The sequence below is a fragment of the Marmota marmota genome, unplaced genomic scaffold (assembly GCF_001458135.2).
Source record: "Marmota marmota marmota unplaced genomic scaffold, marMar, whole genome shotgun sequence".
Lineage (NCBI taxonomy): Eukaryota > Metazoa > Chordata > Mammalia > Rodentia > Sciuridae > Marmota > Marmota marmota.
In genome coordinates, this window is record NW_025999941.1 from 11546207 (window position 1) to 11573611 (window position 27405).

A 27405-nucleotide genomic window follows, 5' to 3' on the forward strand; every position below is an offset into this window, starting at 1 on the left:
CCTGGTCCCTGGGGAGACAGATGAATGGTAGAAACAAACCTGCCCTGTGGATGTGACATTGGAATATTCCACAGATCCAGGAGCATCTATGTCCAGACCCACAGCCATTAATAAAAATATGCATGCATATGGAAAAATGGATCCAGTTGAGAAAGCAAAGTAATTTCCACCTGGGCATGGTGGTACATGCCTATAATCCTAGCAACTTGGGAGGCAGAGGCAGGAGGATCTCAAGTTTGAGGCTAGCCTCAGCAACTTAGCAAGACCCTATCTCAAAATAAAGATAAAAAGGTTTGGGTATATAGCGAAGTGGTTAAGTACCCCAGGATTCAATCCCCAGTATCAAGAGAAAAACAAACAAAAAACCCAAGTAATTTCCACCCAAAGTTTTATAACAAAATGCATTTGTAGGGAGGAGGCAGCCTGTTCATTTACTTGATTTTGCATTTGTACTCTCTTCTCCAAAGCACTTCCATTTTCCTCCCAGGCTTCTAGTTCTAAAGTGAATCCAAATATATTTTTCTTCATCCAAGTCTCCATCCTGTGGGCTTCAGCCTTGACAAGAGCCCAGGGCGAGGGGTAATTTATGTTCAATTAAATGTGTTTTTTGGAAGTAAATAGAGGCCTGGCAGGGGAGGGTCAGGAGGTTGGGGAGTCCTCTGAGGAAAAGGCAGTCCTGTGGCTTCTGCTTGGGATGAATTTCCTGTCTTTACAAAGCAGGGAATGGTCAAATGGGCACTATCCAAGCAGCCATTTTCATCAAAGCAGTTCAGAATTCCTCATGCTATTGTTTTTGTTTTTAATATTTATTTAGTTATAGGTGGACATAATATTTTTATGTAGTGCTGAGGCTTGAACCCAGTGCCTCATGCATGCTAGGCAGGCACTCTACCTCTGAGCCACAACCCCAGCTACCCCATGCTATCATTCTTAATGACTGGCTTTGGAAGAGAGAATTGCTATTCTCCAAAAGCTGCTGTTTTTTAAAATTATGCATGAGAAACATTAGAAAAAATATATATTTCTCTTAGATTCCAATTAGGGCAATTCTTTTCCACTTCCTCTTTATTTTGCTGGGCTCTAGAATAAATTTTGTCCTTTTCTGAGGCATAAATAAATAAATAAAAAGAATAACAGATATTTTGTTTAGAAATATCTACTGCATGTATTATTTGTCATATTTTTGCAAAAATACTTTTTTTTTTTTTTCCAAATACTATATTGCCCCATGGTGGGGAAACCATCTCCCCCACACAGCTAGTCCAGTGCTCCCTAATACCCCTGAGCCATTGGGGAGGGAGTTCCTGAGATCACACTGGGTGGCCTGTAAATTGCTTTGCCTTTGTGGGTAAACTTGGAGTGGTGGCTTGGCTGGGGCTGAGTATGTGGTGGGAGAAGGGAGACCTCAGGTATTATAGGTGTCTTAATATGCCTTGATCCTACTCTGGGAATATACCTAGTTTAAAAAGGATTTTTGTTTCTTTCTTTTCTTTACAGATTATTCAGTGATGTTTTACTAACCACTTCTGAAAAGCCACAGTTTAAGGTAAAGCGAGCGATTATATCTTTTTTTTGTTTGTAACACAAATAAGTTAGCCTTGAAAGTTACCTTTTTGTTCAGTCATATAAGAAACAGTAGACAATAGGGAAAAATTGAAAGTAATCTAAATACTCTATAATTAGGAACTAGTTTTATCATCTCCAGTACATTCATTTGAAAAAAAAAAAAAGAGTAAATCCAATAAAAATGAAATGTATTAAGGCATTGTAATAGTATGTAAAGCAATTATGATTTGGGCTGTTTTTTTTTTTTTTTGTTTTGTTTTTTTAAGCTGGGTATGAAATATGCTGTGTAAAACCACATATCTGTGTCTAGAGAAAAGTCTGGAAGGAAGTCACTGGGGAAGCAGTGGTGTGGTGTCATGGGAAGAGCATGAAAAACCAGAGTAATGCTTTGCTTGTAGGATACCAGCCATTACCCACAGCGGGGCTTCTCAACTGTGGCATTTGATTTTTGGGCTGGATAATTCCTTAATGTGGGAGCTCCCGGCTCGTGCACTTCAGGGTGTGAAGCAGAGGCCCTTCCTTCATGTGGCAACCAGAAATGTCTCCAGGCAAGAACTGGGGATGTAGCTCAGTGGTAGAGCACTTGCCTGGCATGTGTAAGGCCCTGGGTTTGATCCCCAGCACCACACACACACACACACACACACACACAACAAAAAAAAAAGAACAAGAAAGAAAAGTCAAAACAAAAACAAAAATACCATGACAGTGTCTCCAGACATTCCAGATAAGGGTCTACAAAACTGCACCCAGTTGAGAGCCACTGACAAGTGGCCACTGGCAAGTATCTAACCTTCTAGTTGCTGTCTACTTGCGTGTCCCACTGGGGAGTAATACCAGCCTGTCATCATTGGTCAACTGAGACTACTTTCGCACACTCCTCATTCAGGTCCCATCTCTCACCTGCGTGCAGATTTGGGCGGGAGGCTGACATGTAATTTTGTGTCTTCTCTCTGTTTTCCAAAAAAACATGTCATGCTATTATGATGAAAACGAACAAAGCAAAGAAAAGAAAACCAAGGTGAAGCTAGATTGTATAAGTGAGAAATGTTTCCCTCTTCTCTGTTTGCTAGTGTTGTGATGGTCAAAAGGTGCAACTTATGCAGTCGAGGGGGAGAAATAAAGAATGTCCACATGCTTTTGCCCTTTTCAATGCTTTATTCACTCAAATCGCTCAATACAATTTCACTCTATAGGTTCTTACTCAAGAAAATGACAATCCTTAATGCTAGGCACTGCAATAGACATGATCAATTCACAGCAAACAATTCTAGATTAATTCTAAGCACTGCAAACACAATCATGACAGGCTCACGACAGACAAACATTCCCTCTGCATGTTAAGCTCAAGCGTCAGAACAAAAGTCTCCAGCCTTAGGTTTTAAGTCCAGCAGATGCACATTCACTCAGACCGTGGTGATCAGGTGAGGAACCAAGGCAGGCTTCTCCTGGGGTGGAGCTGACAGCCAGTTGAGGAGAGGGTCGTAGAGACAAGTCACCCCTCTCACCCCGTCAAGATATGACTGTAGAGTTTGAAAGAGGTGAGGAAGATGCAGAGGACCAGGCAAACGATGAGAAGAGCTGAGCTGTCAGTCCAGGCCGTCATCAGGCTCTCAGCGTGAGGGCATCAGTGTCTGGCTGAATGTCTGTTCCTTTGCTCCATCACTTATACTAAGTTGGGGGGCTTCTGACCACCCTTCCAATCCCTGTCAGCGGCCATCAGATTTCTCAGTGACATCATTTGCCCTGGGGTTAAAGCATCTGGTCTGGTGATCCCCACCCTGATTTTCTTGCCTCTTCCCTTTATGGGGTGAGGACAACATGGCAGAGACTTCACTTTGAGCTTGTCAGGGTGGGGAGAAGTGACTTGTTTATGTCAGGGCTATTCCTGATGATCATATTGGAGGGCTCCGTAGGTGTGCCAAGAGAGACTGCAGGTTTCAAACTGGAGTTTTAAAATGGAGTCACTTAGGCTCAGGCCTAAGGCCATCCTTACAGCTAGTCAGAGCAGTCCCCACAGAGTAAATGGTTTCTTTGGATTCTGAGGTAGGAAGAAATAAAAATAAATTCACCTCCTTCACTGAAATCTCTTAGGAAATGTATTAATTCAGGCTTTCAATAAATATACTCTCTCCCAGCCAGACTTTCTAGTCCCTAGGATTTGGGGATTAGTGTTAGATTTCACTCCTTCTCTAAGCCAGCAACCCTTTCCATAAAAACAATATGATTTTAAAAAGCAGAACTAAGTTCCTGTAGATGTATTGACTGTGGAGGTTAACCAGGAAACTGGTGACACTCGCTGACCCCAAGGAGGGCAGTGAGGTAGGAGACTTTTCACTGTGTATGTACCTTTTTACACCTTTTGGATTTTGAACTAACTATATGACCTACTAAAAAAAAATTAAATTTTAATTTTTAAAACAATAACAAAAGACAAAAAGTTCAACATGCTCTGGGTATCTCTTTTCCAGGTCTGGACTCCTCCTGGTTTGAAAAGCTAATAAATTAAGAAATAACAGGGCCGGGCATGGTAGCACACACCTATAATCCCAGTGGCTTGGGAGGCTGAGGCAGGAGGATTGCAAGTTCCAAGTCACCTCAGCAACTTAATGAGGCTCTGAGCAACTTATCAAGACCCTGTGCCGCAGTCTGGTTGGGCACAAAATCATGAGCCACTCAAGCAGGAACAAACTTTGTTTCCAAAACTCCCGCGAATGCCACGCACCCGGCCTTCTCCTGGGACACACCACACCAACAGGAAATCCCTCCTCCGGAAATCCCTCCTACCACACTTCCCCAACCAATGGGAACTCTCTGGGAGTCCCCGCAGAGCTCCAAAGTAGCAGGCCGAGGCGGACGGGGGGGGGGGGGGGCGGGGGGGGGGGGTCTGATATCCAATTGAATATACATCTTAACATAACCATTATCATCTCAATGGCTTGCTGGCGTCACCTTTCAACCAAAAATGCCATGCGTCATTCCTACTCAGCTATGGCTCTCAGCAACCCTGTCTCTAGAAAAAAATATTAAAAATGGCTGGGGATTTGCATAGTGGAAAAAAGTCCCTGGGTTCAATCCCTAGTACTGGGTGTGTGTGTGGGGGGGTCATTGCCAAATCTAATGTCATGAAGCTTTTATCCAGTGTTTTCTTTTAGTTTTATGGTTTTAGGACTTACATTTAGGTCTTGAATCCATTTTGAATTAGTTTTATGAATGGTGTAGGGTTCAGCTTCACTCCTTTGCATGTAGATTTCCAATTTTCCCAGCACCATTTATTGAAGACAGTTCTTTGCTCATTGGATGTTCTTAGCACCCTTGTCAAAGATCATTTGACTGCATATGAGGGTTTTTTCTTAGGTTCTCTGTACTGTTCCATTATTCTAGGTGTCTGTTTTTACATCACTATCACTCTAGGGTTTTTTTGTTTTTTGTTTTGCTCTAGGGATTGAACCCAGGGGTGCTTAACCACTGAGCCACGTCCCTAGCCCGCCCCCCTTTTTTTTAAGAGAGGGAGAGAGAGAGAGAGAATTTCAATATTTATTTTTCAGTTTGCGGCGGACACAACATCTTTGTTTGTATGTGGTGCTGAGGATCGAACCCGGGCCGCACGCATGCCAAGCGAGCACGCTACCACTTGAGCCACATCCCCAGCCCCATAGCCTTTTTTATTTAGAGACAGGGTCTCTGAGTTGTTTGGGGCCTCACTAAGTTGCTGAGATTGGCTTTGAACTCACGATCCTCCTGCCTCAGCCTCCTGAGTTGCTGGGATTACAGGCATGTGCCACCTCACCTGGCATCACACTGTTTTGATTACTGTAGCTATGTCATTATTTTCAGACTCAAGATGTTTGAGCTTTCCAACTTTGTTTTTCTTCTTCAAGATTATTTTGGCAGTTTGAGATCCACTTGAATTACTTGAACTGTAGATTATGCTTCTGTTTTAGTTTTATGTGTTCATTGCTAAAAAATGCCCAAGAGGTGAGTGTGTTAGGGACACTAAATGTGGCTGGGATAGCATTCAAGTGGACAGCTCGAACTGGTTTTATTCCAGAGAGACTCCTCTGGGTAATCAGGTACTCCTCATGGACTCCAGGATTCAGGAGACTCTCCAGCCCCTTCATTCAATAAATTATGTACTTTTTCTTCTTTCAGATTCCCACAAAGTTAAAAGAGGCATTGAGAATTGCCAAAGAATGTATAGAAAAGAGACTAATTGAAGAACAGAAACAGGTAAGTTGATCACAGTTCTTCATCACCTTTTGGTCTTTAGTGTCCGCATCCTCTGCCATGGTATTCGCCAGGGGGTTGAGTTTTTTTTTTTTTTATTTATTAACTTATTTATTTATTGGGTTCTGGGGATTGAACTCAGGGGCACTGGACCACTGAGCCACATCCCCAGCCTGGCTTTGTATCTTTGTATTTTATTTAGAGACAGGGTCTCACTGAGTTGCTTAAGGCCTCACTGTTGCTGAGGATGGGTTAGAACTCGGGATTCTCCTGCCTCAGCCTTCCTAGCCTCTGGGATTACAGGTGTGCACCACCACACCTGGCCAGGGGTTGAGTTTTGACTGATTTTTCATGCCCTACACATGTTGTGCTTGGTTGCTCTCAACCACATTCCAAGCTGGCTACTGGGACAAAGGGCCAAATATTCACAATCCTACCCACAAGCAGCTCAGTCTATGGGGGGAAAACACATGGCACAAAGGGTGGTCATTCTTTATGATCAGGGCATGCTAGGTGGTTAGGGGTATGTGTAGTCCATGCCCTAAAGATACCAGGAACTGGCCAGCTGTGATGGTGCATACTGGTAATCCCAGTGACTCGGGAAGCTGAGGCAGAAGGATCACAAGTTTGAGGCTGGCCTCAGCAACTTAGTGAAGCCCTGTCTCAAAATAAAATGAAAAGGATTGTGGCTATGGCGCAGTTGAAAGAGTGTTTGCCTAGCTGCATGAAGCCCTGGATTCAGTCTCCAATACCAGTAAATAAATTAATAAAACTAAGATGCAGGGAGGAACCTGGGGAGTGAGAAGTTGTGCATCACCTGGCATACTCTCCTCCCAGACATTCAGACCCAAGCCAGGAGACAGGCAGGCTGAGTAAAAAACAAACAAACAAACAAAAAACAAGATTGTTGATTGTTTTACCCAAATAATTTGATTTAGCAAAGCATATTGGAGAAGATTTTCTTTAGGAAAATGCCTTATGTAGGATGTGCTTACATTGTGGTGGATTGTGATCTCTTAAAGATTCACCAGCATCGAAGACTGACAAGAGCTCAGTCACATCATGGATCTGAAGAAGAAAGAAAAAAGAGAAAGATCTTAGCTCGGAAGGTAAGCCTGGCATCTCTGAGTTCCTGGTGAATGCTCGACTAGTGTGAGGAAAGTTCTAGGTGAACATTTAATGACTTTGTGCTGTATCTCCTTGAAAGCTGAAAGTACTTCCAGATGACTGGTTTGGAGCTTTTTAAAAGCCACATAACATCAGCAGTGTAATGGACCATATAGTTTCCTGGCTTACTGAGGTTGTTATGGCAAAATGTAATTGGTGGAAATGATCGGCCTGAGATAGTGAAGTCAGCATTCTGGGTTTTATTTCCCTCTTTAGTTTTGGCTTGTGGCTTCTTCACTGTGCTAAGTTATGAAGCCAAATATGACCTTGTTTGTAGCTAGTTTAACTGTATGTCTGGAAAATTTTTTATTCTAACTCTCAGCTTCAGCATGTTTATTCTTTGCTCCCTTCTTTCTTTTAAAGAAGTCGAAACGATCTGCTATTGAAAATAGTGAAGAGCATTCAGCAAAGTACAGCAACTCTAATAATTCAGGTAACTGGCTATAGATTTTAGTGGGGCCCAAGAGTCAGAGGTCAAGGTCAGGTGCCTGTGGTTGATCCAGAGGTTTTGGATTCTTGTGGGCGTAGACTGGGCACCCATACAGAAAACAGAAGAACTCTGATCCTGATGAAGGATTGTGACAGCATTCATGGCTTCAGAACTCAAGTGCTAGAGGATCTCAGAGGTTATTAGGTAGCTCTGCTTCTTCATTGTCATTGGCTAATCAGCCACCTACACAGGAGCATTCGCCATGGAAGTAAAACAGACCCTACTTAAAATGCAAGGAATCCTATCTTTCCGTAGAGGCTTCATTAACTGAAAGAACCCTTAATCCTGCCCTCTGCTCTGCACCCCACATGGTGGGAGGATGGGCTTCTCTGCATAGATTAAGGAAAGGACTTAGTGGTGTGTGAGGATGGCAAGAGCATCATTCCAGAAAGCCCAAGATGATTCAAAGGGGTAGGCCTTGCCAGGTGCGGTGGTACACACCTGTAATGCCAGCTGCTCGGGAGGCTGAGGCTGAGTTCAAAGCCAGCCTCAGCAACTTAGCAAGGACATAAGCAACTCAGTGAGACTCTGTCTCTAAATAAAATACAAAAGCAGCTGGAAAAAAACCATATTGAAACAACACTTATCTTTCATTAATTCCCCCATGTATTTCTGAGTCACTTTCTCTTGGTGTGCCATCTCTACAAGTTGAAATTCCTTTCTTTTGTCTAGTCATTTCTCCACGATTTATTGCCCTTGGTTAAAATGGTATATAAATCCCTAAGTCTAAGAGCTTTCTTGGGCTTATCATTTATTTTCTATGGAAACTCCATGCCACTTAAAAGAATTAACATCAAATAAAATTAATATGCTTTCTCCTGGGGGGCGGGGGGAGGGCTGGGGATGTGGTCCAGTGGTTGAGTGCCCTGGATTCAGTTCCCAGCACCAAAAAAAAGAAAATGGTGGAGGAAAGTGAGGATCTTTACAGGTCATGCCTCATTCTCCTGGGTGAAGTCAGCCAAGAGGATATCTGCCTGGGCTGGAGAAAAAACTGAGAGAAAAGTGAAGTAAGGGTTGTTGAAGGAAATGTACAGATTACCGGGAGACACTACTGGGACCCAAGTTTGGTCTTCTTTCGGTGAAAATCTGTCAGCACTACAAACAGTGTGAATTTTACCTTCTGTGCAAGGCAAGCACTCTACCAACTGAGCTCTATCCCCAGCCCAGAGTTTTACCTCCTATTTCAGTAGAAAGCTCATATTTTATACGGAGCTAAAGGAATATTGCGAATAAGGGAAGCTAGAGGAAGGCATGGCTTAATTAGGATGTCTCTCAGCATGCAGTGTCCATGAGGGAGGGGATTGGGAGTGTGGTCATGGCTGTGAGCTTAACCACAACAGCAAAAGGTGATGGCCCTCCTTTTTGGGGTGTGTGCCCATCAGCCCTGGAGGCTCTTGGTTAGGAACTCCATGTGCAAGGGAGGTGGGGCTTCTTGTCTTTATAGAAGAGGCTTATGTAGGAACTGCCATCTGCTTCTAGGGCTGCGTCCCTGTCCATCCAGTGCGATTATTTTTTAGGGATGTCTAAGCTACAGGGAGATGCTGAGAACTTAGGAGTGTTTGAAATATATCAAGGCTACTAGACCCAGGAAAAGCATGCAATGTGTGGAATTTTGCACATTGTTTTACTGTAAATACTGTTTTACTGTATTTACTGAATGTCATGTAAGAAAAAACATGGAAAATCCATAGGTTGCAGGCTGGACCCTGTCTAATTGATCGTACCCACTCAGAAATGTACCTTTCTATAGAAAGCAATGCTGGGTGGATTCTGTGAGGAGCTCTTGTTTTCCTTGGAGAAGCTCCCATCAGGCTGTTCTGTACTTCCCCGTTCCCTGTATTGCTCTGACCACTGTCATTTGTCATTACCCAGAGATGAGGTTGGGTCCGGAAGAGAAGTTATTGCCAACTTCCAAAGCTATTTTGATTAAACAAAGTTGGTTTCAAACTAGTCAAGCTGCTGGGGGCAGCGGGACTCAACAGGCGTTTGAGGACCTGGGGAAGAAAGCAGACCTTGGACTGGGATGAAAGTCTGTTGCCCTTGAGTCCAGTTTGTGAATTTTCTGTCCTTTATCACATTGTTCTACAAGGCCCACAAGGCAGCGATGGGTTTCTGCTTATTGCAAATTCCAAATGTCTGTTTTTGGTCCCCCATGAGGGTTTCCCTGTGTTTTATCTTAGCAGGATCTGGGGCCAGCTCACCTCTCACATCCCCATCGTCGCCGACTCCACCCTCTACAGCAGGTCAGTAATGGGGTAAGGTCATGTGACTCCCTCCTCTCCACCCGTGGGAGAAGCGGGCTCTTTCTCTCGTGCCTTGGCCCAGGCATTTCAATATTAGGTAGCACTGCCTTCTCCTGGGAAGACCAGTGGGCATGCAGATTAGCTGTGTCTTCCAGGAGAGCTCAGGGTTTTCATTTCCAAGCTTGAGTTCATAGGGAATGGACTGGTTTCGGGGCCACTTACCACTCTGGCTCAAGCTTGCTCTCTTGGCTACAAAGCCTCACAAAAGGATCCTTGGGTCAGAGTTTGTCTTGGGACAAAACAAATGCACTACTGCCCAGGGCCCTGTCCTACGGGAGCTTTCTCCTTAGGGAGCCCATTCATGATCTGAGTTTTGTGTCAGAGCAGAAATGGTGAGCTGTCTAGGTGAGGTGCGAAATCCCACCACTGTCTTCTGGTTTCCAGATAACTACTTGCACTCTATTCTACTCTGTAATGCATTTAATTATTCTGATAGTAATTTATCATTAGCCTTTGTTTCACCTATGTGAATTAAATCAGATACTGTGAATTTTGTTTGAAAGTTTTAAAAAGAATTTAGCTTGGGGGCTGGGGTTGTGGCTCAGTGGTAGAGCACTTGCCTAGCATGTGTGAGGCACTGGGTTTGATCCTCAGCACCACATAAAGATAAATAAATAAAATAAAGGTCCATCTACAACTAAAAAAAAAAGAGAGAGAGAGAGAGAGAGAGTTTAGCTTGGGAGCTTACTTACAGAACTCTGATTCTGCAGAATGGTCTCATAATACTTTCTTGGCTTTCTTCCCTTTGAACAAAGATCTTTCTAAGCATTTTGCAAGCCCAGTGGAAACACTCTGGAGCAGCATATATCCTTTCACTTCTTAAATGAACCAGCTGTTCTAGATGTCTGAGGAGCTGGTTCTTCACTCAGAGCTCATCAACGATTCTTGGAAAGGTTCCTACAACTTTCTGAAAGAAGGTTGATACAGGAGTTGACAATACCACATTCATTACTGTTTAGGGTAGTATCCAGGAGCTACCAAGAGCATTTTCCGGTTGTTCTCAAATACTTCTTCCTGACCCTCCTGAGGAAATGACAACAAGCAAATGCAAGGGAGCTAATTTGAACCCCCTGCTTCAGGCTGGTATGTGCCTTCCTGATGGCTAAGAGTAGTTACCAGAGGCTTATGTAGAATATTCTGGGCCAGGACTTTTCTTGAGTAATGAAGAACCTGGCTCATAGCAGGATATTCTTGTCTTTGTCTTTATCAGCAGATTTTTTTTAAAGAAACTCCCAAATACTGATCCAGGTTGATGTGTCTTTTATGAGGTGATCTGTTTAGGTTGATCACAGACTTCTGGAGATTCGCTGTCCAGACCACATTGTTGAGCTAATTTCTAAAAGTTAGAATATTAATTTTATACCACTTGGACATATGAAGAACATTAACTTGGAGATTCTATGAGCTCTCCTTTAACAAGCGAGGTGTCTCTTTACTGCACAGAGCACCTCACCATGTGTGTTAGATGTGTCTGGACAGTTCATCGCTAATTCTCATCTTTAAATGACATAGAAAATGTGCAATTTGTTTGGATTGGGGGGAAGAAGTCTCTAATTTACCTCTGCTTTACATGGGAGCTATTTAACACAGTAGTATGTTTGCATGAGATGAGGTAACTTAGAATGTGAGAAGAAAAAGGGGAATCTTTTGTCATTAGAGTTGGTACTGGGAAAACTTCCTCTAAGGTGAGTGGAAATGGCAGGAGGCAATACGGTGAATTTGACAGTACCTACCCTGAAGGGGAATCTTGAGGATTTAGAGGGAAAATATTGAGGTCTAAGCACAATAACTGACAGAGATGGGAAGTCCCCAGCAAGTAGGGACTCCTATTTTTCAGGGTTGATCAAATTATTGATGTCACCCCAAATACAGTACTCTGACCTCTGCTGGGCATTTCTTGTAATACATCTCATAAAAAAATAATATTTAGCATTTGCCTAGCAACCTAGCATTGCAGGCCCCAAATGGGGTTCCCACAGGGAGTTTCTTCATTCAAGATGCATTTTAGGGAGCGTGTGATTTCCAGGGGCTGTGTGACAGGCAGACAAGGTCCCAGCCCTCATGGAGTCACCTTTTCAGCATCTCAGGAGCTCTAGATTGGCAGATCTAGTTTAGGCAAATGCGTTCCTCTGTTCACTGTTAGTTACCAAGGCCTGGAACCAGTCAGTTTCCACTGCTGGGTTTTGGTTACCTCCTCGGTAAATGGCAGAAAAGCAAAAGTTAGAAGAGACCATGTCACAGTTCCTTCTAATCTGCATACTCTAAACCCAGTGTGGACTCTGCCCTCTGGCACTTCACTCAGCTAGAGACCAACAGCAATAGGTCCCAGCTTAGGTGAGCTGAGCAGGCAGCAGTGCTTCTCTTCTGGAAAGCCTCAGTTTTACGGGTACATTTAAGGTAGCTAAGTGTGACCTAATTTTCGGTTACTTTCTGGATGGGGCAGATGTTTCTAAATGGAGGGGCTACTCCCTTTTCTCTGTAGCTCCTGCCTTGGGGTCTATTGAGTTCCTTAACAAATTGGTGGAGGAATATAATTTCCCTAAGGCTGGCAGTTCCATTGGGCAGGGTGGCATTCTCTAATACTTTTACTATGATCCTATTTTTTTCAGTGAGAACATTCCTAACATTTTTTTGTTCTTCTAAAGATTTTTTTTTTTTTTTTTTCCCTAGGAAGGTCAGTCTTTCAAGAACTTTAAAATTCTTTATCCTGACTTGTGTCATAGTGAATGCCACCAACTAGTGTTTATACTCTGTTTTCATAGAGCTGAGTGGGTTAAAAGTTCTCACTTCCACCCCACTTAGGGAGCAGAAAGTTCTGTTACTTTGCTATCAATTTTTTTTTTAATTATTTTAAGTAGATTAGTAAACGAGTGTTTTAGGAAACCTAAATAAGCAGGAGACCCTAAGCTGTTGTTTTTAATAATCTCACCTAACATATTTGGGGCACTTATTTTTGTGTCAGGTACTATTCTAAATGATTTGTAACCACTGTTTCATTTATTCTCCATGAATATTTTCCAATGAGAGTTGACTCCAGTTGAGTTCCATTTTACAGAAAAAGAAACTGAGGCTATAGTAGGGCTGAGAGAACTTGGCTAAGGTCAGACAGTAGGGAGTGCTAGGGTCAGGATTGGAGCTTGGTTCTACCTTTGTTCATTTGCCCCACTGATTTATTGAGTGCCTGCTTTTTTCAGGGTGCACTGCTGGGCCTATGCTGTTAAACACTTCTCAGCTTGTGTAGAAGGACCCCCAAGCCAGGCACAGTGGTACACACCTATAATCCAGCCACTCAGGAGGCTAAGGCAAGAGGAGCCCAAGTTTGAGGCCAGTCTGGGCAACTTAGCAAGACCCTATATCAAAATAAAAAATAAAAAGGACTCAGTGGTAAAGCACTCCTGTGTGATTGATAAATAAGAATATAGAATCAGGAAACCTGAAGTGAGTCCTGAGTCCTAGCTCTATCACTTGCCTGCTGTGATCTTGGGCAAATAATTTCCACTCTTTGAAGCTGGTTTTTTTTGTTTTGTTTTTGTTTTTTAATACCAGGAATTGAAACAGGGGCACTTTACCACTAAGCCACATCACCAGCCCTTTTTTAAAAATATTTTATTTACAGACAAGGTCTCGCTGAGTTGCTTAAGGCCTTGCTAAGTTGCTGAGGCTGGCTTTGAACTTGTGGTCCTCCTGTCTCAGCCTCCTGAACTATGGGATTACAGGTGTGTGCCACTGCGCCCGGTTGAAGCTGTCTTTTAAAAGAACTCCTGCACCTTATTAGGTAGATGCTGTACACAGCAAAGCTATAAGCAATGAAGTGCCATAGCTAAGTGTCTGTCATCAGAGAATTTTAGCCCTTGTTGCTTACAGTTTAATTTTAAGCAATCGTTTTGAGGAAGGAGATCTGACAGTTTGTAGAAAACCCAGTCTATAAGAATGAGTGGAGAAAAAGAGAAGTTTTGACTCCAGAGAGCTGGAGGTAGCAAAGCAGAGCCTCGTGGGCATGAAGAGTGATTAGGGGCTTAAAGAATGGGACAGAAAGTGAAGGACTAATAAGGAGGAAAAGAAGACTTAAGGCACAAAGAAAGAGATGAGTTTATTTAGAATGTTGAAATTTCTAAAATTTACTTAATCAAATCAAAGCCTAAAACCTCATTGTAGACTCAAAATTGCTGTGTCTGGCCATAAGAATGGTCTGTCTGTCTCTCAGAAACCACACATACAGAAAGGCGCACTCTCTGGGATGAGCAGGGCTGCCCTGCAGCCAAACTCTGAAGCACGTGTTGACTCTGTTCTCCTGCCCACTGCTGCCACCTGCTGTGGCCATTCTCAGCTCTCCTCCTCCTCTTGCAAGTCCAGCTCCTAGTATATGACCTCCTCCTTAGAGTACTCTCCTAGAATGGGGAGGAGAGGTGGGCAGGTGTTCCCAGCATCCTTTGTGTCTTCCAGACCATCCTGGTGTGAGTGGTCAGCCTGTACCGCCCAGGGGGTGCTAGTTCCTGGTCCACCTCCAGGGAGGGGATTTTTCCTCCAGGCAGTGTATGGAATTTGTTCCTTAGGAACTCTGGGATTCCCTCTCTGGAAAACCATTATCCTTCACATTAAACTGGAAACTTATCAGTTGAAAAGAAGACAAGAAAAATATTTGCCTTTCTTCTTCCTTTCCTCCCTTCCTTCTTTCCTTCCTGTCTTGCCTTATTCATGCTTTACCAAGGGAAGGTGACCCGTATCTCTGCCTGGGAGGCCTCCCACCCAGGTGATTCACCTTGGACCTGCCCTATGCTTTTTCTCTTCCCAACTTCAGAAAGTCTCTATTTTAGACACTTCAAGTCTTGCTTGCAAAATAAAATAAAATAAAATAAAAAAGTGCAGAGTTTTCCTTTCCTCCCCTCGGTCTTTGTTTGGAAATAGAATGAAGTACACTGCTGATGCTCTTCAGGGCCGGGAACCTCCCTGGCTCTTTTGAAGTGAGTACTGTGCTTATAAAGAAATAAAAATAGCACCTAACTGGCTCAGGAGAGAAAGACTCTGAAGAGGAAAGTGACTCATTGATTGCTCTATTACTAGATTTCCCATGTCCTAAAAGGGTCACAATCAGGTTTAAAAACCAGGGCATTTTGTGGTTAATTTGAGTATCTCCTAGTTTTGCAGTGAGATTAATTAGCATGTGATTCAGACTGTCTGATTTTACTGTCTGTTACTGTTTGATTAAATGACACTAAAACCTGAATAATGACTTGTGTCCTCTCTCTCTTTCTTTCTCTTTGCTGTTTTCAGTAGAGCATGCGCCATTTTGAACGTGAATTTTCGGTAAAGTAAGCTATGCTAATTTCTCTAACTTTAAAGATGCTCTGTTTCTGTATGTGACTAGAACCCAAAGTATCTAGATCACTAAGGTGATGAGCACGTGGGAGAGCAGATTTGAGACTGTGTCCTTATTGGAACATTTCAATGAAATACAGCATCTTTAAAAAGCACCCAAATGACTTCATCTATATTCATTTCATTTCCATCACGACCTTCAAAAGTCTTCATTTTCACTCTGATTTTCGTTATAAAATACAGCTCTAAAACCTGCTAATTGACTGCATGGCATTTTGATGTATTTTAATTTTGGAAACCATGACTCTCAAAGTCCTATTGTTACAGAAATATTGGTCCCTTCTCACTCTGATCTAGAGGAAAAGGTGTTAGGAAAAGGATGTAGGGTTTTGGGGTTCCAGGGAGACAGCTTACTGGCTTGCGTAACTGATGATGGTCGGGAACAGTTCTTTTTAAAGCATCCTTAAAAATTCTCTAGTCGGGACCTAGGAATAGCCTCCTTCTTTGCCTGAGGTCAAAGTGAAGGTGGTTCCCAAGACCTGGGGACCAGGAGTTGGGGCTCTCCACTCTCTCCTGAGAGTGGTAGGTAGTCTGGTAAGGCTTTAGAGTGGTCTGGTGGCCACTTGGCCTCCCACCTATGTGTGTGGACCAGAAAGGAACTCAGCCACAGAGACCTGTAAATTACCCTCTGCTAAAATTGGCCTGAGGACAGAGGATTTAGATGTCCTTTCCATGAGGCTGTCTAGGGTGTTTCTGGAATGGCATTCCTCCCTACGTCTCACCTACTTTCTTGGGGCAGCAGCCTGTACTTTCCTCTACTGGATGGCCTGGTTCCCATTGAGTTTGATGGAGGGGGGATTTCAGGAAGAGTAGAGTAACTGGTCTTGGAGATTTTTTCTAAGAGAAAGGGAGCTGGGAGAGATCAGGACTGACTATCTCCCATCCTAGATGCATAACGTGAGGCCAGCCTACTCTGTCACCTGGGGAAAGGACTATCTGGGACCTTTTGCAGGAGGAGCTTTTGCATTTGAGACATGGAGCACACATCAGGCAGTTGTTCCTAGGTTTGTCACAGGCCTCATAGTTCCTGAACCCCATCCACACCTCACCCCTGCCATTGTTACCAGTGTATTGTAGCTTAAGTCCCAAAAGACCTTTAAAGGAAGCTTGTGACCTTAAAAAGGCAAGAAGAAAAGACCAGGGACAATAGATGGAACTTGTTGTCAGGACTCAATCCCTGGAGTGCAGTTTGCCTCCTTCTGTTTTGACCTCTGACTCCTAGACCTCCCCTCCCCTTGCAGAGGGGGTTCTGAGCTGGTAATGTGGGCTCTGGCCTTCCGTGAATGTGACTGTATACATCAAGACCTAGTTCTTGCAGGCCTAGTGAGGAAGAGTGGCCCTTTGATGCCGGTCTGACCCTCTGTGAGCAGACATAGGGGTGGGTGGGCAGCTCTCCTTTCACACAGCCCTTAGCATCCTTGCTACAGGCACAGATCACCCCACAGCACTTTCAACAGTCTGTTTATTTCCAATATCTACCTTTTCAAAGTGATCAAAATGGCAAGTTTCAGCCTTTCCTGGGAAAATGAAGATATATTTACTGAACTCCCCCCACAACTCCCAAACTCTGGTAGTAATTTACACTCTTAATGTCAATGCTGGACAAAGAGGCCAAAGTTAAGGGTTGGTTCCCTGTGAGGCCAGGCACTTCTGTTCTGTGCCAGGATGGCCAGCCATACCTATAAGCCCATTCCCCAAGTCCCGTCTCTAGCCCTCCAGAATCCTGGGCTTCAGGAATAACCAGTCTCTGGGTGGCCAGTTCTGGACTGCCGGACTCTGTCTTCTCATTCTTAACCCTGCAGTGATTCTTCTGCCAGGGGTCAGAGCACAAAGCTGAAAGGAAGAAACCCTGGAGTCCTCTCTTCTGGCCACTGGGTGAGAGTGTCTGGTAGGGGGCATTGGCACCTAAGCGGGCAGGGCTCCCTTCTCCTGGCATTTCACTGGTCACGTCCAGAAGTCCTCTTCAGAGGAACACTTCCATCACACGCTCATTCCACCTGGGTTTTTCATCTCAACAGTCACTTCAGGTTTAAAGCCCTTTTTATAACCCTGTGACATAAAGTCAGGAACATCTTCCCACAATGGACGCCAGCACAGAACGTAATTGCCCTTCATGCATTAGTTGTTATCCAATAGATCAATGAAAGTTACATTTTGTTCATTTGTCTGTATTTAATCTTTATTTGTATTGATCACTGAGAATCCCAAGGCTGCAGAGCACGGGTGTATGTATTTGTGTCATTCTTCAATTTTAACTGTCTTAGGTTGGGGTAAAAGATATAAAGGAAGGTAAGTGGTTTTCTATGAATTACAAGATTTCAGCTGTTGCCTGTCACAGTTGGTGGGAAGGATATGCTAACTTGAATATTTTCTGGGTCACCCCAAGCCATTCATCCATACAAATTCATCCATACAGGTGTCTTTCCTGTTCTCACTGTAGCTCACCACAGTGTGGGGAGCCACCCAGCAGAATGTCTCCCTGCTGTAGCCCTAGCAGGGGTAGAGGACAGGGCAGCAATAAATAGTAGAGTTCCAGGGAGACACAGGTTCACAGGACATAAACCCACTAACCCTGTGCATAGGAAAGTTCTGTAAGGTAGTGCTATTTCTGTACTTAGTATTTATTTTGTCCCGAGAGAACAATTCACTCATTGATTCAAAAATATGAAATTCAAGTTGCAAATATCCATGTGCCTTAGAGGTGGGCATATTTTAGATACCTGTCTAGCTTCCCCTCCTTGCCAAGTAGAGCTCAGCATTCTGGCCCCTCCTGATGCACCACAGAGATGCATGTCTGGTACAGTTCCATTCAGTTCCTCAGTTGGACTACCGTGGAAAGAACAGCACTTGACAAGAGACTTCTCCCTGAGAATGTCATTGCCAAGGAGAGACCCCTTTAAGTGCTTGCTTTACACTGCTCACAATCACTAGCGTTTTATATTTCTTTAACCCAACCCAGTAGAAAATGACTCTTCAAGACAGATTCCTTTGGGGAATGCATAACCCAGCAGGTGCTGGTTCCTTGCTGAGAATCCTCAGTGGTTTATCATTTTATTTTAAATCACATCCGTCAAAATACTGCACGTTAGAACCACTGAACTAGTCATCCCTTTGAGTAATTGGCATTCAGGTAGCTCAGTGCTGTGCAGAAAGATGTCTGCATCACACATCTAACTCAGAATGGGTGGGGCTGCCCCATACCTGGCTAAAGTGGCTGATGGAACTCTTCTTTTGGTACCATTACTTAAATTTGGAAAATGAGATCAGCACCGTATTTATGTAGACAAAGGATCACTGTGGCCTGGCATGGTAGCCAATGCCCGTCATCCCAGCAACCCAGTAGGGCTGAGGCAGATTGAAAGTCTGAGGCCAGCCTTGGCAATTTAGTGAGATGCTCAGCAACATCAAGACCCACTCTCAAATTTAAAAAAAGGAAAAAAGAATGTCATTGTGTATGTTGCCATGTAATCTGTGATATTTGTTCCAACAGTCTTCTCATCTGATATTTGAGGCAAATGACAATCTTAATTCCCCTTTGATGCTTCAGCTTTTCTGTTCAGTGTTTTAGAGAGTGGTACAGTACTGGGTATCTTGATCCCTCTGAGGAGAACATTTGCAGTCTCCCCTCAGTCCTTTCCACCCAGGTCTGAGCAGCAGCAGTGCCCAGGGCTGGGGGGGAGGTGGATACTGACTGTCCCCTTGCCTCCACAGGGCTATCTGCATTACCTCCACCTCCTCCGCCTCCACCTCCACCGCCAGCAGCTCCCTTGCCTCCTGTGAGCACAGAGGTGCCTGCACAGCTCTCATCCCAGGCTGTGAATGGTGTGAGCCGAGGGGCCTTGCTCAGCTCCATCCAGAATTTCCAAAAGGGAACTTTGAGAAAAACCGAAACCTGTGACCACAGTGCTCCTAAGATTGGCTGAGGCTTCCTGTTTACACTGAGGGAAGAATTCATGTCTGCCCCACTCCTACCCACTAAAGACCCTTCTTCCTGGATGAGCCCTTGAGGAATCAGTACAGCCGCGCACTGTTCTGCAGATGCTCGGCTAAGAGGCCTGTTAGGAGGGAGCCGTCCTCCAAATAGAATAAAGTGGAGCTGGCGTTGCTGCCTTAAGAAATGTGTTGTTCCTTTGTCAGCATTGTGAAGGAGTCTGGTCGTCTGCTAATGGACATCTTTTGGGGGCAGCCACATATTGGAATCAATATTTTCACCATTTAAAGGAAATGGACAGAGACAGAAGCAATGACAATGTTCCGTCACCATAGTGAATGGCCTTTCTGTTGCAATTCCTCCTACCCCATCAAAAATGTTCCTCTCATAGCTTATTTTCTCTGAAGCATTGTCTCATTATTTCTTAGCTAATTCCCATTTCTGCTACTTTTATTTCACCTCAGACATTAATACTGTGGCCCAAAGCACAGTTATGTTGTTGAGTCAGAGAAGCCACTGAGTTCTTCACATTTTTTTCTTCCCTCAAATAAAATGGGGGAGTTCCTAACAGTCTCAGGCTCCACCAGGAATCCCATTTTGGCTGTAGAACTTGGGGCTGTGAGAACAACTACTCTGTGGATTCCTAGTTCATTTTAGTTAGAATGTACTGAAACAGACACAAAAAAGCTCTTGCTAGTTAGTTAGAGGATCTGCGTAGTCCTCAACAGCAAAGTCATCTGGGTGGTTGTTATTATAACACAAGCAAATTTGGCATCTATATAAATCAATTCTGATTTTTGAAAGACTTATTGAATATATCATCTTTTTTAATGTTACTCATTTATTAGAAATCTTTTATCCTGATTTGCTTAAACCTTTAAATAAATTGCACTTTAAAGGATTATAAATAATCCATTTTAAAATTCAAGTACACACATCAGTGTTGGTTACTATGCAGAGAGAATGTCATTGTGTATAGTTTCATGTAATCTGTGATAAATGTTCAGCTGTATTTTTTATTAAAATAAACCAAGTCAAGAAAAACATGTTGTCTGGAGCTTGGCTACATGTTTCAAATGAGAACTTTTTACAGCATCTTTTGTAAATATAAAGCTTACATTAACACAGTATATCTAAAGTTTCCTTCCTACCTATCCGGCCTTTATTCTTTTGTGTCCTATCATTTGTTAATAAGAACTAACAATCATTATTTACATCTTAGTATTTAAATTCGATATTAGATAATTTAAATATTCTTCACTAACTGACTTAAACCTATCTTCTCCATCTCAACTTATGAGGGTAATGTATGACAATGTCTGTTTTTGGTAGTGAGAAAAACACCTGACATAAATTTTGTCTTCATTTTAAAAGTTACCTGTTAGAATCAGGTATTTGAAGAGTGTGTGGACAAGATCCCATTCCAAGTGTGATGGAGTCTAGGTGATCTGTTCCTGATGGTAGCTGTGGGCCTTCTAAAGTCAGCTTTGTTGTTTTTCATAAAGTTTTAAATATACTGAATAAAAACAAGCAATGTGGAGCTGGGCCAGAGCTCAGTGGCAGAGCTTCTAGTATGCACAGGGCCCAGGGTTTGATCCCCAGCACCAGAGGAACACCACTGCCAAAAATGAAAATGATTTTGTACACCAGCTTTGTTTCCATTTGGCATCAATTTCTTCTTTTTTGCAGTACTAGGAATTGACACCAGGGGCACTCTTACATATGAGCTATATATCCAGACCTTTTATTAATTTTTAAATTGAGACATTAAATTGCCCGGGCTAGCCTTGAACTTGTAATCTTCCAGCCCCAGCCTCCTGAGTAGCTGGGATTACAAACATGTGCCACCACAAGAGGCAGCATTGGGTTTTGTTTTGGGTATTGGGGGTGGAACCCAGGGGCCCTTTACCACTGAGTTACATCCCTGGCCCTTTTTATTTATTTTTAATTTTGAGACATGATCTCACAAAGTTGCTTAAGGTTCAAGCTGCTGAGGCTGGTCTCAAACTTGCTATCCTCCTGACTCTGCCTCCTGGGTTGCTGGGATTATAGGCAATGCAATATGCATGGCTAATTTCGTAAAGAATTTTGAATTTTCCACCCACGTTAATCATTTCATGAATATAAAAAATATAATCAGGAATTCCTTTATTCCTTATCAAAACAATCAAACAGTAAATGTAGATTATACACTTTATTTATACATATAAGTTATCTTTTTTGGATATAACTTTCATCAGTACTATGCCACATTCATACCTTGTCCTTCTAGCAAAAGAGGTAAAATTTTACATTAATGCATTCAAAGAACAGGACAACCGTAACAGTGAAAGCATGGAGTCTAGGGCAGAAGAGTGGAGTCTTCCCCATTCAAACACATTCAAACATCCCACCAGTACAAAACACCTGTTGCTGCCTTAGAGAGAACTTGTTGAATTGTAAGGTCTTACAGTACAATCCAGGTGAAGTCCCAGCAAGTATTTTAAGTAAATCTCAGTGACTTGATATTCATGTACAAACTAGATATTTAATGTTTTCTTTATGGCAAATATGATGTCCTTGACCTGAGGTACAGAGTTGTCTTCTAGAATCTTTGCATAAGGCATAGGGACGTCAGCACCAGTGACTCGAACAGCAGGAGCATCCAGGAAATTGAATGCAGGGCCTAGGAGAGAAGGCAGGCTTTCCTGAGAGAGGCGACAGAAGCCAGCTGACTACTACCCACTTTAACACAGAGATGTGGTTACCCAGGAAAAGAAAACATAGGTGAAGAATTTCTAGTTGTGGGGAACTGTTTCTGGCTTTGCTTTTTAAAACACTTACCCAAAGGAAAAAATGCCAAAATGACAAATTGAATCGCCAAGTCTTTTGGCCATCCCTAGTTTTTTTTCTTTCTTTATCCAGTACGAATTAAGGCTTTAATTTTATTATAGCTTGACTACATTCTAGAACCAGTTTCTCTGAAATACCTTCCATGATCCTGGCACAAATTTCAGCTCCTACTCCGAATTGTGGCCAGCCTCCTTCCACAGTTATGAGATGATTTGTCTTCATGACACTGGCTTCTATGGTGTCAATGTCCATTGGTCTGATGGTACGCATATTTATCACCTAAACAGACAGTATAATAAATACGCTTTATGGAAGCACTGCAGCACAAAGATAGCCTGGACCCTATAATAACAACTTCCTTTTTTTGTTTCTTGCTAATGAATGTACAAAATGTGAAAGGAAAATTGTAATAAAGCAAAAATCTCTTCTCTCAGCAGCTCTGTTCACATATAGAATTCATTTTTCCTCCTCAGCTCTAACTTCTATCTTGGCAAAATAAATAATAGCCAACTTGCACGGAGAGCTTAGCATGCACCAGGCCCTACACTCAGTATAATGCTTACAGCCATCCCACGATGGAGTAGTATTTACATTATCCTCATTTTATAGCTGATGAGAAGTGGAGTATGTATCTTGCCCAAGTGTAAATAGTAAGCACAGGTCCTACAGAGAAAGTTAGAATCATTAATTTCTGAGTTTGTGCCTAAGACCAGCCCCAAAGGCTAAGTCTTGAGAAAGCAAGTACTATTCTAAAAGACCTAGAACCTGAGTGGTAAAAAGCTAAGTTATGTGATAAGCAAGCTGGTTCTTAGGTCTAAGGAGAGACAGAACTAAGTGGCAAAGCAAGATTTTACAACCAACTAACCTATTACAGAACTCAAACTCCCATTTCTAGGTCTTATATTTAAAGAGGCTTTCTGATTTCTTAAGAGCAAATGAATGTCCACTCACCTCACATTCAATTCCCTCTTTAGATAGCACCGTAGCAGCTTCTAAGCAGTGGCCCACAGGTCTGGAGTGGGAAACCACCGTTATATGTGTCCCTGAAACAGAATGGTCACAGGTCAGAGGTCAGGTTGAGAATAAAGATGCGGTACCAGTCTGCAGTTAGCTGTGGCTCTTGTTCATCTGTCAAGTCCTCAATTTCATTCCAGTGAGCCAAGGAATGTGGCCGCCTTCCTAAAAATGAAATACACACCTACTGGACTGAGATTTGAGAAGCATAACTGTATGAAAAATCAGGCATCACACATCATACCTTTTCCCCCCTTTGTGGTACTGGAGAATGAACCCAGGGCCTTGTGCGGGCTAGACAAGTGCTCCACGACCAAGCTACGTCCCCAGCTCCACACATTCTTAACCTAAGCTCACCTTTACTTTTTTAGTCAAAATACATGGCAATACCTTCTAGACTTCATTTGACTTAAAAAAAATAAAGGGGCTGGATTAAAAATAATGTTTAAATGTATATTAAATGCATAGTCTTACCTTGCCTTTCTACTTTGGCTTTTCCGATAGGAATCAGAAAATCTTTTGATTGAGCTTCTGTAGGAAATTCAAAAGGAACTCCGTACATCAATTCATTCTCTAGTACCACCACTGCAAAATATAAATATTTAAGCAAAAATTAACTAACTACATAATGACTAAAAATGCATGGACAACATCATTTATCATGTGAAACGTTTCACTGTGTTTATTAGGAAGCCTTGTTTCTATTATGTCCAATAACTTAAGGATGGTCTATGTCGTTACAGTTGTAGTTTGGTCAATATAATTTTATCTGCTGCGGTTAAGACAGTATTGTGGAGTGTGCAGTAAATGTCACCTTTACCTAACTGCTCCCATTTTAGTTGGAACTAAAAAAACAACTACATTCTTTACTATCTTTACCATATCTATTATCTATAAATCATTAGTATTTGATATATCTAATCCTAAGTAGAGGCCTTTAATGATTCCTTCGATGCAAGGAGTTTTTAGTTTTTTTCATACTGGGGAATTAACCCAAGGGTACCTCACCACTGAACTATATCCCAACTTTTTCAATTTTTTTTTTTATCTTGAGAAAGAGCCTCACTAAGTTGCTTAAAGCTATACTATGTCTCTGAGGCTAGCCTGCAAATTGCAATCCTCCTACTTCAGCCTCCCAAGTCGTTAGGATTTCAGATGTGTGCCACTGTCCCCAGCTTTCATTTTCTTTTTTTAAAGTTCAAAAAGAGACACAGGGGTCACTCTGCTGACCTGGATTGTTATCTCGAATGGCTGATTTGATGAGTCCTTTCGCATCTTCTGAATTCCAGGGGCTGACCACCTTCAAGCCTGGGCAGTGCCCATACCACGCAGCAAAGCACTGTGAGTGCTGGGCAGCTACACCTGCTGAGGCACCATTGGGCCCCCTGAAGACTATGGGCACACACTGGAGGCCCCCTGACATATAGTAGGTCTTGGCAGCTGAATTTATAACCTGGTCAATGGCTTGCATGGAGAAATTAAAGGTCATAAATTCACAAATGGGTCGCAAACCAGCCTGTCAAATCAAAAACATTGATGTTAAAAAAGAATAGAAACAGCAATGAAGAGTGGCAAACAACCTCTCCCTTCCTCCAACACGCAATGTTTTTAAAAGATCCTAATAAAAGAAGTCTCTTTGGATAAGCTTATTACATACCATAGCTGCACCAACAGCAATTCCAGCAAAGCCCATCTGTAAAGTAAAACACAAGCCTAAGACAAAGATCTAAAAAATCAGGATTGCAAACACTGATAGATATGCCCTTCAAAGATCAACTTCCTACAGGAGGGCTTACCTCAGATATGGGAGTATCTATAATCCTTTTGTCTCCATATTTCTTCCACAGGCCTCGGCTAACCTACAATTAAGAGATGAACCCATTACTTTTAAGCACATGTTGGGGTGAAGGGTCACTTCAGTTCTGAATAACTTTCACTGATTTTGGTTACCTTGTATGCCCCGTCATACTGGGCAACTTCTTCCCCAAGAAGAAATACCTTCTCATCTCTTTCCAGTTCCTCATCCATACCTTGATTGATAGCATCGCGAACTGTCATCTGTCACAGGAATAGAAAAACTATCAATATACTAGAGGATTATTTAGAATACCATTGAGATTCTCTTCCTTTACACTTACCTAGGCTGTACACGGTACGAAACATAAAATTAAAACAGGCTTCTCCTTAAAAGTTCCAAGAATTCTTAAATAAGTTATATTGCTATCTTAAACTGGATATGTCAGTTATAAGCTTACCGAACTTTTTTGACTGGTTTCTTTCCCTCAGAATAATGCCTGTGAGATTCATCTAAGTTATCATGGGTCTCAATACTTTATTCTTTTTTAAAAAATTACCTTTTATTGTATGNGGCCGGCGTGGTCCGATGAAAGCGCCTCCTCAGCAGCCCGGAGACCTGGGGCGGTGGAGAGAAGGACACTCAGAGAGGTCGCTGGGTGGGCATGGGTCGCGCAGGGTCGCGGGGCCGCGAGCCGCTGCCTACCTGCTGAAGGGGTCTCCGCACCAGCCCCGATACCGCCGCCATCTTGATCGTGTCCTCTAGCCGTCGCCTAATGACAACACAGCGCGGCCGCAGACGAGGTAGGCCACGCCCCCCGCTGGCGCGGCCAATGGCAGGGCGCGGCGCCTGCGTGGCCCGCCCCTCCGCCCACCGGCCGCGGGGCCGAGCCCCCGGCGGGGGTGGAGTAGGATGCGCTGTCTTCCCTCTGCGGCCGGCTCAACTTTTATCCGCCCGGGTCGGCCGCGCACACGCAGGGCACACGCCTCTGACTGCTGGTGCTTGAGCAGACTGGGAGTCACCCTGTGAGGAGCGCGATGGCGTGAGGCTGAAGGGATTTTAAGAGGCCGCCCCTTGCGGGTGCTGGGATCCTTTGGGCACCAAGTAGTGCTTGCACACACACTAGTGATGGGGGACTTAAGGCTGTAGAGTGAGCCTGGACTCTGGACAGCGATGTTGGTTCTTTTTTGGGGGGGCGGAGAGTACTGGGAATTGAACCCAGGGGCACTCGAACACTGATCCACATCCCCAGCCCTACTTTGTATTTTATTTAGAGACGGGGTCTCACTGAGTTGGCTTGGGGCCTCGATGTTGCTGAGGCTGGCTTTGAATTCGCGATCCTCCTGCCTCAGCCTCCCGAGCAGCTAGGATTGCAGGCGTGCACCCGGCGACCGGCCACCAATCTTGATTGTGCTTGCTCAGGGTCTCACTGAGTTGTTTAGCACCTCACTTTGGCTGAAGCTGGCTTTGAACTCTTGATCCTCCTGCCTCCGGATTACAGGGATGAATCACCACGCCCAGCTGTTGGTTCCTTAAAGTGAAAACAATAGCTTTCATTGACATAGTAAGCGCGCCTAATGTGTGCCAAGTTTTGTGATGTGTGCTTTATAGCTCACTGGGCAGAATAACCCTCTGGTGATTCCAAAGGGTTACTGTCTCCATTTTCAGGTGTGTGAACTGCAGTTTAAATTTAGAACTGATTTTATTCATTTATTTATTTTTTATTTGTTTCCTTGCTAAGGATGAAAGTGGGGGGGGGGTGCTCCACCACTGAGCTACAATCCCCAGCCCCTCCCTCCCTTTTTTTTAAGATTTTGAGACAGGGTCTCACTAAATTGCCAAGGCTGGCCCCCAACTTGAGATCCTCCTGAATCGCTGTGATTACAGGCATGTGCCACCACACCTGGCAGGACAGTCAGATTTTAAAGGGCAATCTTTCCTCACTGCTTCCTAAGGTAGAAGTTGGAGGTCTTGCCAAGAAGGAGGTGACAACAGCGTGAATTGATAGCAAACCTAATGGGAATGTACCAAAGGCCTAACAAGGGCAATCTCTTGAAGCTCATTAGTCTGGCTCTTGGGTGGGGACTCAAGTCTCTGTCCTTTCCCAAGACATTCCAAACATTCCGTTTTGTAGACCAGTCAGCCATCTCTGAGTCAGGGCTTTGTGGGCTGTGAGGAGGAAGCTGTGTTAAATCTAAGGGTTCTGGGGGAGCCAGTTGTGGTATGGAAATCACTAGATCAGAAGGGATCAGTATGGCTGCTAAGGGAGAATAGGAGATGGGATAGCTAAGGCAGAAACAGACACCTGGGAGTCTGCAGGAGTCTGACGGAAAGAGCCCTGAATTAGAGGAGGGGACAGGAATGAGATCTGTTTGGGGCTGGAATCAATAGAATTGCTGTGAAGGTTTTGGATGGGGCAGAGGAGGAGCCTGGGGCAAGGCTGTTGTATAGAGGCAGGGAAGTCAGTCCATTCTAATGGAGCTGGCTTTATTTTTTATTTATTTATTTATTTTTTAATTTTTATTGTTGGTTGTTCAAATGGAGCTGACACCCAGGAAAGGAATAGGAACCTGGAACCTAAAGGCTAGGTAGAGTCATAAATTTGGGGACTGCTGCCTAGAGATGGCCTCTACTCTCTGGGCCTCTGTCTCATTATCTTGAAAATGGAGAGATGGTCCCCAAGGTATGGAGTGGGCACACACCA

At 43.4% G+C, this 27405-nt stretch overlaps 2 protein-coding genes across 13 annotated transcripts in view; one reads left to right on the forward strand and one right to left on the reverse strand.

The window, feature by feature from the left end:
- Positions 1-20106, forward strand: part of Pxk (PX domain containing serine/threonine kinase like) — a 60735-nt gene extending 40629 nt beyond the window's left edge. Inside the window, exons 13-19 of one of the 12 annotated variants that reach the window (XM_048801184.1) lie at positions 1498-1546; positions 5719-5796; positions 6816-6902; positions 7324-7393; positions 9631-9693; positions 15025-15062; positions 18841-19076. In XM_048801184.1, the coding sequence (XP_048657141.1) occupies positions 1498-1546; positions 5719-5796; positions 6816-6902; positions 7324-7393; positions 9631-9693; positions 15025-15044 (367 nt within the window). In that variant the 3' untranslated portion in view covers positions 15045-15062; positions 18841-19076. The other 11 variants (XM_048801183.1, XM_048801185.1, XM_048801187.1 and 8 more) reach the window with 11 other exon arrangements.
- A 1085-nt stretch (positions 20107-21191) lies between these two features.
- On the reverse strand, positions 21192-25520 carry Pdhb (pyruvate dehydrogenase E1 subunit beta). The gene is made up of 10 exons (XM_015494485.2): positions 25407-25520; positions 25273-25319; positions 24857-24974; positions 24703-24765; positions 24564-24599; positions 24137-24422; positions 23381-23491; positions 22844-22935; positions 22030-22171; positions 21192-21725 (listed from the first exon to the last, which is right to left on the reverse strand). The coding sequence occupies exons 3-10, from the start codon at positions 24962-24964 to the stop codon at positions 21580-21582; spliced, it is 984 nt and encodes a 327-aa protein (XP_015349971.1). The 5' UTR covers positions 24965-24974; positions 25273-25319; positions 25407-25520; the 3' UTR covers positions 21192-21579.
- Between the last annotated feature and the right edge of the window lie 1885 nt (positions 25521-27405).